At 45.7% G+C, this 13,061-nt stretch overlaps 1 protein-coding gene across 1 annotated transcript; it reads left to right on the top strand.

Moving 5' to 3' along the window:
- Nucleotides 1-1,740: 1,740 nt before the first annotated feature.
- On the top strand, nt 1,741-12,859 carry LOC309372403 (armadillo repeat-containing protein 12-like). The gene is made up of 6 exons (XM_081915964.1): nt 1,741-1,949; nt 3,450-3,607; nt 5,425-5,559; nt 8,831-9,004; nt 10,009-10,080; nt 12,080-12,859. Exons 1-6 carry the CDS (start codon nt 1,808-1,810, stop codon nt 12,719-12,721), a joined length of 1,323 nt encoding a protein of 440 aa, XP_081772090.1. The 5' UTR covers nt 1,741-1,807; the 3' UTR covers nt 12,722-12,859.
- The last annotated feature ends 202 nt before the right edge of the window (nt 12,860-13,061 follow it).

Here is a 13,061-nt window from a genome sequence, read left to right as displayed (position 1 = left end):
CAGAGAGGTAGAAGAAAAGCTACAGGGATGGGTATTTGAGGTGGAAAGGGAGCAAAAGAAGATCTTGTGAGTGGGAGGCTACAGCCTTTGCTACAGCCTGCTGAAGAGGCAGTAGGTGGAGAGTTGCCATATTAGTGTGGGGTTTCTCTTAGGAACGGAAGTCCTGAATACATTTACAGCTGATCCTTGTATGTACCAAGGTTTCAAACCATGCTAGTCCACTGCCCATCTACGGAGCTGTGAAGAATGACCCTAAATCCAGTGCAGACTGCACAACCCCTGCTCACTTGGCTTCCCACAGTGAATTCAAGGGGAATGCTACAGCCTCCAGCAAAACAAAAGTAACACTCACTGTGCAGAGAAATGTCTAGAGAATACTTGAATAAAGAAGAAAGGAAGCAAGACGAGTTTGGAACCTGAGTAACATTCTTCACCCACAACATCTCCTTTCTGACTCACCAGGATACAGCATATAGAAGTGTTACATTCTTCAGTCTGGTCTCTGGGGAGCCCCGGGCCATCTCAAGGGTTTTGCTGCCCTCTTCTGGGGCCTGCCAGTGGTTCTTCAAGGAGCAAGGCTGATGCCTCCTTCCACCTCCAAGATCCCTGACCCAAGCACTCCCAATGTCTGTAAAATTGCTTCCAAGCAATAGGCTGGCTGTGAGTCCTAGGCTGCAGAGGATAGTCCTCTGTTTGTTGAGGTCAGGTTTGGTTTACAGATCAGGAACCATGAGAAGGGAAAGCAGAGGCCTTGAACTTGCCCACTGAGTGACTGAGCAAGCCCACAACTCACCTAGTCACGATCTTGGTGAGGTGCATTCTATTTTTCTTTAAATAATATTAATTCTTTGCAAATTTAAATTTGCAAATCTGGACCATCTCTTTGTCCTTTTTGAGGAGATGCATTTCTTCTCTCTCTGGTAATATGTAAGTGGCCACCCAACTGAGTACGTTTGCTTAGGATTGTTCTGCACAAGTATATTTTTGATGCAGTGTATTTTTCATTTCTGGGAAAGCATGGCAAGTTCATGCATATTCTCTAGCGTGTGGCCTCCAGAAAGTTGCATATGAGGAAATGTGGCCCCCAGGCTGACTTCTGCTCTAGGTAGTTATGTTGTTAGAAGGAGATAGATGGATGAACCCAAGGAGGACCAATGAAACAGATGTGCCCTTTCCAGGCTTCTCTGTTGCCTTTTCAGAGTATAAAAAAAGGGGTTGTTTTTTCTTCTTAAATTAGGACCCGTATTAGGAAGTTGCCTGGAACCAAGTCAATGTGTTTGTCTCTGTATCTCACTATTATCTATTCTGACTGGCAGTTGCCATCCAGGGTCTCAAGCAGAAGTCTTTGACTTCCCACCTCAGGGATGGGGAACCTGTGGCCCTCCAGATGTGGTTGGATTCCAGCTCCCATCAGCTCTAGCCAACATGGCCAATGGCTAGGGATGATGGGAGCTGTAATACAAGCTCTTTGTAGTAGCTGATTCTTCTAAGATGAAATACCAGGGATTGAATTGCACGCCAAGCACTTGCTCTTCCACAGAACTATAATCCCTTCCTGTATTTTACTGTCTGAGATTACATTGAGAAGCAGTCTGTCAACTTCTCACAATGTTTTGATAACATCAGCAAGTGGGGAGGGAGGACTCAGAAGTCTTACCTCTCATATCCTGTGATGATGATGTGCCACAGTTGTTATGGTGGACTCAGGTGACATCACAAACCATGTAATGAGCAGTCAAGTATTTCCATAGGTGGTTGTGTTGGTGGGTTGCTGGTGGCCAGAATTCCCTAGTAAGCTCAAGGCAGGATGAAGAAATACTACGATCTGGTAACTAAAAAAAATGTGTTAACTGCAGCTACAGGAGCTACAGCCATCTATCTGGTGTCCAAGACTCTCCTATCAATGTTCAGAAGTCCCCCCTACAACCCGGATCAAATGAATTTTGCCAGTGAGTCATATGGGATATAGGGAGATGATGACGCATTCTCACGCCACATGTTTGTTGTTGTTGTTTGTTGTTGTTCCAGAAGGGTCATGGCCATATAGCACATCATCCATCCACCCATCCAGTACATTCATTCTGTTTATGAGATACCTGATAAAACAAATTATCTATGTGCCTTGCAGATAAAAAAAGAAGAGAATCAAATATAATGATAAAACCATACTAAAATAAAACAGCAATAAGTTTAAGAGAGATCCAGGTGGAATCTACACACACATTTAAAAAAAGCTGTGAAAATGCTTTTTTGAAAAAAGGTTTTGAAAAATAAATTGAATTTGGCATAGCTCACTGTCGCCATCTAGTGTCACAGTTGTATATTGCGCTTTACAACACATTTAAAATGTTTTATTTGCAGCTGTATAGCTGAGTCCCCAGTGTAAAAAAAAAAAAAAGTATTCAGCACAGTAAAATACAATATACAACACCTAACTAAAACAACCATCACATATCTACATTAGAACCACCAACTGGATAGCTGGGGCTTAAAACTAAATCTTATAAGCCAAGGTCTGGGTGAGGAAAATGTTAACCAGACACCACAGAGACAGCAATGTGGGCACCAGGCATGCTTACCTAGGGAGAACATATCCTAGGTCCCAGGGAGAGCATTCTAGTGTCTGGTGACACTACCTCTAGTGGCCGCCCTCCAAGCTTCAGATTGAAAGGGCACACAGAGAAGGATGTTTGTAGATTACCTTAGGGTTTGGGTTTGGGCAGGTAAATACAGAAGGTACTGAAGTCCCAACACAAGTCATTGTCCAGGAACTAATCATATATTTCCTTCATCATTGACTCTTCACTCCAGTTGTTGTGTGGTTAATGATGGCACGTTTTTGTCTTTCTGTAACTCTATTTCATGTTAGTGTGCTGCAGCAGGGTGTAGGGAAAAATATATGTGCCCCCTCGAACTAATAAGCCTACCATGGCATAGGTTTCAATGCACTGCAGTCCACTACTTCAGATTCATGAAGTGTTTCCCCAAGTTAGGTAGCTACAAACAGAAAGTAACTCTGGCACCCATGCACATCTAGGTTTCTTCAGAATAGTTGCATGAGCTTTGTGAAACAGCCTGCTATATGCAGGTTGTAGGGGGGACTGGTGGTATCAGCACAGAGAACCCCCATGCCAAGTGGATAATCCAATGCCCCTTGAGATGCTGTTGGACTCCCAACTCCTAGCAACTCCACCCAGAATGGCTAATGGTTGGGGGTGATGATGACAGTGGTGATTTATCAATTTTTTATAATAATGGTTGGGGATGATGGAGTTTGCAGTCTAACGACATCTGGAGGGCCACAGGCTCCCCAGCCATGCTTTATGAGGTATTGAAATGTCCACAGAAGCTTCCTGTCACTTCTGTTGCACTGATGCAGAAATGCAGGAAGTTCTGGATCAAAAATGTCTGTAAATTGTCCTAATTCACCTCTGGATTATTGCTTCTAGATCTAGCCGTTGAGTATTATCCAGCTCCATCTGCAAGAGCAAATGTTCCTGGAGAGCTCAGGAGACTCCTGCTGTCTCTCAGCCCAAACCTAGATGACAACTCCAAGAGGACAACGCTTCATACCATCACTCAGTGTATCTATCTGAAGGAATCAGAGGTGAAAGTCAAAAGTTGCAGGGCACAGATGCAACGTGCAATATCAAGCCTGATTAGTGCAGTTGGCTCCTGTTCAGCATTGCCATATTCCTCTAGTGATCAACGTGGCTTCGTTCCCAGTGTCTTTCAAGCCAAACATTCTCACTGGTGTGGATTTAAGGTGCCACCTTGCACTGAGAAAAACTAGGCGGGAGTTTCAGCAGAAGCTGAAAGCTGCATACAAGACACAGATTGTGAAGGCTGGGAATCTATAGCTGAACTGGCCCTACTTGAGAGTATCAGTCTCTGGTTGGGGAGGTATTTTAGAGTTAACTTGACTGTTTGCTGCTTGCTCTGCTGTGGAAATCCAATTTGGTCCAGCATGGCTTTGTAGATTCAGAAAGCCTGCAGGTAGGCTGACAGGGCTCACCATTTGGCGAGGTCCCACCCCTAATATTAGCTAATATTAATTGTGTGGTTTTTGTTTGTTTGTTTTTTAAAAAATCAACAGCAAGGTAGCTTGAGCCTTGCAAGAGCAAATGCAGCTTTCCCACTGTGGACTATGGAACACTATTGAGCCCACTATGCCTATGGAACCCTTGGCCAGCAAGAGGAGCTCTGTGCATGTGTGGAGCTCAAACTGGGCAGCTGATTGGGTGCATTTAAAAAACAACAACAACACCCTGTTTCTGCTTCAGTGCACCTTCAGTGCATTATTTTTAATGAATCAAAACTGGATGAGATTCTCCAAAATATAATGCTGGCCCCCAAAGGCACATTGTCACCTTAATACATGTTTAACTCCAGGCACATAGGGACAGCAGGTGGAGTTGTGGTCTAAACCACAGAGCCTGGTTCAGAAGGTCGGTGGTTCAAATCCCCGTGACGGGGTGAGCTCCCATTGCCTGGTCCCAGCTCCTGCCAACCTAGCAGTTCGAAAGCACGTCAAAGTGCAAGTAGATAAATAGGTACTGCTCCGGCGGGAAAGTAAACGGTGTTTCCGTGCGCTGCTCTGGTTCGCCAGAAGTGACTTAGTCATGCTGGCCACATGACCCGGAAGCTGTCTGCAGACAAATAGCAGCTCCCTCTGCCTATAGAGCAAGATGAGTGCCCAACACAGAGTCATCCAAGACTGGACCTAACGGTCAGGGGTACCTTTACCTTTACATAGGGAATAGCTACCAACAGCAAAGTAGGAATATTCCTGGGACCAATGGGAAACCAGAGTATAACTTCTGAGCACATAAGAGTCCTTTGCAGTGACCACTTGTTCCTTCTACCTTTCTCTAGGAAAGTTACATGCTAAGCACCAATGTGCATATTATAGCTCCAATGACACTCCAGGAGTAGATAATAGCAACTGAGGGGGGAGCACTTAACCCTTTTCTTCCCCTGCCACTGACCTGCTTCAAATTGCCCTCCCCACTGGCTTTTCTCCCTGTCTAGTTCCAAATTTATGCTTGCCAATGCATTGGTGTTGCTAGTCAGAGGTATCTGCCCATGATTAAATTCCATGTCCCAGTGGAATAGCTGGTCTTTCCATTTTGAATCTTAAGAGATCATAGGCTGTTTCAGAAAGTGGGCTGGGTTGGTAAACACTTGGGTTAAGCCATAAGTGCCACAATATCTGAAATCCCATTGTGAAATCTAGCCCAGGGTTCAGTGCTGATGAAAATTCATCACATCTCTTGCCAGTTACACCACCACCTAGACTGAACCGTCAGGTTCAGCATCTTGGCAACAAGGTGTTGTGTGAACATGAAATGCGCGGAGCACTCTAATTCAGGTGGCCTCAATTCAGGCATATTCCCATCTGATAATCTGCTTCTTGCTTTCTAGGCAAATGCCTGCACCAATGATGACATTAGATTGGTGGCATTATTCCTGGATGACGGAGACAAAGCCGTCAAAACAGAGGCACTGCATGCCCTCAAAGCTTTCACTGTCGTCTGGCGGTTCAAAATCAAAATCCAGGTAACCACTTAAGGAAACTGTGTAAAAAACAACAGCTCTAGTGTGTCTGAAGTTCTTACCCTAGATCATTTCTAGAAGGCTTCATCTATTAACAATGCAGGAAAACAGCTTTTAAGGTTTTCTCAACTGTCATGCCCTCCATATGCCTTTCTTCCTCAGCATACTTTTAATATTAATTTGGTCTGTTTCATTTCTGCTGCTGATTTTATGTTGATTGTTCATATGTTTTGCCTATTTTTATTTGACTGTTTTAAAATTATTTTGGTAAGCTGCCTTTCAGATTTTTAAGGGGAATACCTATAAGAAAGGGACATGGGTGGCACTGTGGATTAAACCACAGAGCCTAGGACTTGCCGATCAGAAGGTCAGTGTTTCGAATCCCCGCAATGGGGTGAGCTCCCGTTACTTGGTCCCTGCTCCTGCCAACCTAGCAGTTCGAAAGCATGTCAAAGTGCAAGTAGATAAATAGGTACCACTCCAGTGGGAAGGTAAACGAAGTTTCCGTGCGCTGCTCTGGTTCACCAGAAGCGGCTTAGTCATCCTGGCCACATGACCCAGAAGCTGTACGCCAGCTCCCTCGGCCAATAAAGCGAGATGAGCACCGCAACCCCAGAGTCGGCCATGACTGGACATAATGGTCCCTTTACCTTTACCTATAAGAAATAAAATAAACAAAGACTGGGAGCAAGAAGGTTCAGTGCCCTGCCTCTGTAAGGCAGAAACATAGGAATATAAGAATAGTCCTGCTGGCTCAGGAAACTAACCCATCTGGTCCAGCATCCTGTTCTCACAGTGGCCGACCAGATGCCTGTGGGAAACTCTCAAGCAGGACCTGAGCACAAGAACTCTCCCCTTTTTTGGTTTCCAGCAACTGGTATTCATAAGTATTACTGCCTCCCAATGTGGAGGCAGTGCCTAGCTCTCACGGCTACTAGCCATTGATAACCTTATTCTCTGCAGATTTGTACAATCCTCTTCTAAAGGCAATTAAGTTGGTGGTCGCCACTGCCTCTGATGGCAAAATAGCTTTGCCTTTGCATGGACTTACTGTATATATTAGGATAACGGCACAGGGAAAGGGTTAAACCCTCCACTCCCAGCACTGCAGCCCCAATCAAAATCTTAACATCCTCCACAGCTGCTTTTTACATAAAAAAGAGGGTTCCTGTTCATGGATCCAAACTCTCCCTTATCATGTTTCATTTGGAGTTGCCTGCAGGAAGTACATGAAATTAGTCAATTCTGCCTCGGCCCCCAATGGGGAAAAGACTATAGCTCAAAAGCAGAGCACCCGCCTTGCAGGCAGAAGGTCCCAGGTTCAATCCCCGGGGACCCAAAGTCAGACTGGAAGACACTCCCTGCCTGAAACACTGGAGAGCTGTTGCCAATCAGTGTAGACAGTATTGAGCTAGATGGGCCAGTGGGTCTGACTCAGTATAAAGCAGCCTTCCTGCATTCCCTATCAGTGGTGGACTTTGGGCTTTACAATCTCAGTGGTGCCTTGTGCAACACCAAAATTTGGCACCCACCCATTATTCGTCATTGTTGCAGCGCCTCCTGCAGGCGAACTGGTTGTGCTCCCCTAATCCACCTCTAATCCACCACCTATGTTTGCATGGAACTTTGGATTGTAACAGCTGACATGATGTTAGGCTGCACAAACAACTGTGCTCTCTTTCTGCTTCCGTGAACCCAATGATTGGCTGGTATGCAATTTAGTTTTTACTCAGAATAAACCTGTTGAAATGAACAGACTTTGTCATGCTCATATCAGTGGGTCTACCCTGAGTAAAACTTAGCTGAATCCCACCCATGATTTTTAGTGAATCAAACCTGGATTAGTCTCACCAATGTTTGGCATCTTGAGCCCCAACGGAGCACCATTTTTGTCCCGTGCATGTTAGAACTACAAGGGCACTTAAAAAAGAGCAATTCCAACCGTCACCACCAGAGGACACCTTACCCACTGAACATAAGACACTTCTTTGTGTTTTGTCCTTGTTTTCATTCACATTTTAAAATTTCGTTTTGAATGGGCAGAGTCCTTGCAACGGGCTGAGGTTGCCCTCAGCTGCAGCCAGAATTGAAATCTGAATTCTGGGCCAGGGGAAACGAAAGGCTTTGTTCAAAACAAATTATAGGGATTTGGAGCATTTGGTCTTCCTTTACATAATCCGTTCTGCCTGTAGTGTTTAATTTCTTGCAGAATGTGAAACATTTCGCAAGGACTAGGCTGGCAGAGCGTGAGGAAGGAAGGGAATGAAAGCGGGTGGAGTGAAACATTAACCACGGTAGACCATAATGACTGGAAACTAAAGCTGCAATGCTAGACGCACTAACGTGGGAGTAAGCCCCCTAAATTCAGTGAACCTTACTTCCGGGTAGACATACATAGGTTGCTTGGGACCTGGTAATCCCCACTCAACCGGGAAGCTCACTGGGTGACCTTGGGCCAGACCCTATCTCTCAGCTTAACCAACCTCACAAGGCTGTTGTGAGGATAAACTGAAAGGGGAGAACCTATGACTCCTCAGAGGAAAGGGGGAATAGAAATGTACACAAAATAAAACAAAAGTAAATAAATGCATAAAAACACATAATTAATTTTATTTAGTTCAATCCCCCCCCAAGACTCACAAACCATCTCTGCCAGTACCTACAACATTTGCACCGAAATGTGCAACAGCCTGATAATCAAGAAGTGAGGAGCTCTTACATGCCTTGATCTTGAATACTAAAAATATAGGACGAGCTGTGATGACTGATGATTCAGTTGGTTAGAGGGTGATGCTGATAATGCCAAGGTGGCAGGTTCAATCCCGGTAAGGGGCAGCTGCATATTCCTTCATTGCAGAGGGTTGGACTGCTAGATGACCCTCAGGATCTCTTCCAACTACGATGCTACGATAATCAGTGGCGAAAGCAAATACATGCTTGTGGGTATTCTGAGTCACTCTTTTTTTCTTTTTCCACGATTCTGAGCAAAAGCTGGAAAACAGGTACAGAGGGTGAGGTCTGGTCTGGATGATACCCTGATATGATACTCATCATAGCCATAGGAGGACTATTTACACTTCACCCTGGATTGCTAGGAGGCAGTGGTGCCTCTAGGAGCCCTCTCAGCCGGAGGCCTGAAATGCTGCGGCAAAGACTTATCACCTTTTGAAGCACTCGTTGCCATCTGTGGGGTGGGGGCCTAACTGCCTGCAATACTGCTGAAGGGCAGAGTGCGGGTCTTTAAAATAAAATGCTGGTCTGTTTTCTGATGCAGGAATACGTTCCCAAGATTGTTGAGCTGGTGACTGGCTCTTGGGACCCCACCCTTCAGGTTGCAGGGTTGAGGCTGCTGAACGGGTTGAATATTCCAGACAACACCCACACTCTCCTGAGAGGGATGCTGCCGAACTTCCTGGAAATCCTTCTCATGGCAAACACTATGGCCAAGGTACAAAAAACCACAGGCAGGTACCTTCTCTTCCTCCTCAGGTACAGCGTTAGCCTGGAGTTGGGAAGGAGTACAGCTCTAGTAGTTCCTAGAAGGAAACGCTGATGGCTAATATTTCACCTTTTTGCTAAATGAACTTTTTATTTATTACATGTGGGGTTCTGCAACAAAATGTTGCAGCCTAGAGTGCTCCTGCTTGGAGTTCCAGTCACTACATTCCATTTTATTCTCCTTGCTCTCTGGTTCCCCCACCCATAGGCAGTCTGTTTGTTCTGTGGCCATTGAGTATGTACAGTCCCCACTGGGAGTTTTGTGGGCCCCTTCCCTCAGGATGTTTTTCTGTGTATTATTTTTGTATTTCTGCAAACTATGGGGACTTCTGGCACACACACCCAAGACTGCTGATATCTCCCTCTTGTTCCTGAATGGTTCTTTATTTGCTACATAATTGATGGCACTCACAGCCTGAACATCAGAAGTAGAGTGAGAAACAGGATCTATACCCTGACCTTTGATCAAATTATCAGTGTGACTTTGGAGAGCAGTTGCCAGCTCAAGTAGAAAGCACTGGATAAACCAGTGGTCTGGTTCAGTCTATAAAGTAATTTTACGCATTCATATTTTTGTATGAAATATTTCAGTATGCTCTCTCTAGGGTTTGTGTTACCCGAGTCCTCTATCAAGTCCAGGCTACCTGATCATCCAAGGAGGGAAAGATCAATCTATTCTCAACTCTGAACTTACAGTCTCAATTTTTATTCTTGCTCAGAAACCCAAATCTGTTGAAGAACATGATGTAGCCTGGAAGGTTGCTCCTTGCAGCTGAAAGGAGCAAATGTCATCTTCCTTGCTCAGCGTGGCCCATGTCTTTCCTGCAGTTTGCCACCAACCCCACTGCCCAACTAGAAAGCATTAATATTTTTATTATAATTATTACTTTGCTTGCAAAGGGGGTCTAGTACCCACCCGTGTCCACACACCCTGACATTCTCACGTTTGCTCAGGTGCAGGTTCTCAAGCTTCTTAGCACACTGGCCCAGAAGGAAGACCTGCTGTACGACATCATGAATTGTCGGGTAAGGCTTGTGCCTGCCAGCATGAGAAAGCTTTGTATTGGGGTGGGGGATAAAGAATATCAGAAGAACAGAGGTTGGGAAAGGTCAGGATTTTTTTTCTAGAAAAAGAGGCACCAGAACTCACAATGAACACCTCTTTTGTTGTCTTAGAATGGCAATGGCACCCACCTGAGAGGTGCCAGAACTAAGATCTGGAGAGTTCTGGCTGAAAAAAGCCCTGGGATAGCTGCTCTAGTTATAGGACTTTATTCAGACATAGGCATGAGAATACATGTTGCCCAGGGACTGCAACTAGGGAATCAATGCTGGCTCATTTGAAGCCACTTTGCATTCCAATGTACAAGAGCCAGCATATGAACAGGAGCCAGAATCACATCCTTTGAAGGCGAACACCCTAGCCCACCCAGTTTCTGCTCTGCCTGGAAGCAGCCACACCCTTTCATTGTTGCATATTGATATTAGAAATGTCAATCATCTAATAGGCAATAGGTCCCGTAATTCATGTTCTCAGAACAGGGTTATTTATTCCTTGTACAATGAGCAGGGCCCATGTGAGACTGGCGCTATGGCCACCAGACCTTTTGCATGCTCCAAACAATCTGGCTGCTGTACGAGACCCTTTTGACATTATTCAGTTTTGCATGGACTCTTGTGTATGTGCTGAGCATGCACATCCACAAATTCCCATGGTGGAGAAATAGGCCACATCTTCTTTTAAATCCTTAGCCTCTCATAGGGAGACTTAGCTGAGAGGTTTAAGAAGTGCTGGAAAGCTGAAAGCATGGCTCCTCTGGCCTAAGTAGGAAACAGGACATGGCAGGAGTTCCTGGAAGCTCCAGCTAGGCTCATTTAGCCTGCCCAGGTGACCGAAGGATACAGCTGCAGCACACGGCAGATGGGAGCTCTGTCAGCAGGCTGGTTGCTTATGCATTAACCAAAAGGAGGAAATGTATCGCCAATGAAAGAGAACAAGACGACAGGTTTTGCATAAATTCAGCAAATGCTAATTCATATGTATACACAATACATGTCACCATAGCGAGGAAGACTGATGTTGGTGACCTGTGCTGATGCTCAGTCTGTGGTCCATGTGCTAACAATTCAAGGGAACTTCCTGCTCTCCCATCGTACAGTTCTTTGTCTTTAAACTGGACTTGGATTGGCTAGCCCTTTAACTAGAGGCTTGTCCTCTGTAGAGTAGAACCATATGATCACATATCCCCTAAATTAGGGTCCAACTCTGGAGCAGAAACCCAGGAAGTCTTGGAACCAAGTTCAGGCTTTTAGTCTGGTGGCTCCCTCTTTTACCATCACTCACACCTGCCCCCACTGGCACGAAAGTTTCTCTGTTGCCACAGGAGTGTAGGGAGCTGCACCATGCTCAGGACTCTGTGTTCTGGTGCATGTAAAAAGATCAGAACCTCTTGGTCGACAAAGGAAATAATGGCATCCTGCTGGTTGTAGCTGCTCCATTTCCTACATCATCCCCAGTGACAGAGGTTGAGAGTGAGGGTTAATATTGTCATTAACTACTTATTCACAGATCGACATGCATGGATCAGGGCCCTGTATACCATCCACCCCCATTGTTCAGCCTGGACACTGAGGTCCAGCTCTGAGGGCCTTCTGGCGCCTCCCTCACTACAAGATGTGAGGTTGCAGGGAACCAGGCAGAGGGCCTTCTCGGTGGTGGTGCCCACCCTGTGAAATGCCCTCCCATCAGATGTCAAGGAAATAAACAACTATCTGACTTTTAGAAGACATCTGAAGGCAGATTATGTTTATTATGTTTTTATGTGTTGGAAGCTGCCCAGAGTGGCTGCACAACACAGCCAGGTGGGCGGGGTGTAAATAATAAAATTATTATTATTATTATTATTATTATTATTATTATTATTATTATTATTATTATTATCATGGGGATGAGGAGGAATGAGGGGAAGGAAGATGAAGGAAGATGAGAAATTGACTAATGCCATTTGTGGTGTTTCTCCCCAAGACACCCGCTGAGTTCCTGAGCCTCTTCCAACCATCCCTGCCAGGGAACCTGCTCTATGAGATGTTAGTCTTTGTGGAGCGCCTCAGCGAAGGGCGCCTCTCCCCGCAGTACCAGTCGATGCAGTGGCAGTACAGCGACAACTCCCTTCATGAAACCATCTTTGGCAACAACTCCCGCCTCTCCGACCGCCTGCTTGCTCTCATCATCCACCCAGAGGAGGAGGTGCAGGCTCAGGCCTGCAAGGTCATCCTCAGCCTCCGGCTCAACAGGGAAGAGAGCAAGGTGGTCAGTGCCCTCCCCTTTGGGGCCAACATCAGTGTCTACCCCCTGGAATCAACAAGGATTAGCCAAGTCTCCAACCCCTCTGACCTGAGCAGCCACACTCTCGGTCCCAATAACGTCTCCTCTGAGCCCACTGGCACCAACGTCTCCTTTGACAGCACCCATGATAACAGCGGGCGTAGCTTCCACACACTCCAAGGCACTGATGAGACTGGACACAGCTTCTATCCCCTTCCAAGAGCTGACCACAGCTTCTACCCCCTTGAGACCGTCAGCAGCCACATTATTCAGGACCAAAGAGTCAACAGCTTCAATATTCCTCCAACTTGCTATTCCGGTGAGAGTGACAACAGTGTTTAAAGGGCCCATTTCTAGACGAAAGAGCGAATGATAAAAGAGTTGGAGAAGAGATGACATCACCATGTAAGGAAAGGGTCCGGGCATGTAAGCATTCAGGATCCTACCTTCTACCTAACAAAGCTTCTATGTGCATTAGAATCTGGAGTGTACTGATCATTTGCTCATTACCATCAATGTATGGTCTGCTGAACTTTGCTGCTCCAGTTCAAGGTTCAGAGTGCTCAGAAAATCAGGTCCATCCTAATGTCTGGCAGCCTGCACTCATGGTGGTCTCTGAAGGAGTGTCTCTAGAGTTAGGTTAGAAACATTAAGACCGTGCCAAAATAATGGGGAAAGTTGC

This window comes from Podarcis melisellensis (assembly GCF_964234715.1).
Source record: "Podarcis melisellensis genome assembly, chromosome: 6".
Classification (NCBI taxonomy): Eukaryota; Metazoa; Chordata; class Lepidosauria; order Squamata; family Lacertidae; genus Podarcis; species Podarcis melisellensis.
This window is presented reverse-complemented; position numbering and strand designations above follow the sequence as displayed.

Coding starts and splice junctions, on each gene's coding strand:
- LOC309372403 (XM_081915964.1), top strand. CDS start 1,808: ATGAAGAAATACTACGATCTGGTAACTAAAAAAAATGTGTTAACTGCA. Junction 3,608..5,424: donor TCTATCTGAAGGAATCAGAG/GTGAAAGTCAAA, acceptor CTTGCTTTCTAG/GCAAATGCCTGCACCAATGA. Junction 9,005..10,008: donor TGGCAAACACTATGGCCAAG/GTACAAAAAACC, acceptor ACGTTTGCTCAG/GTGCAGGTTCTCAAGCTTCT.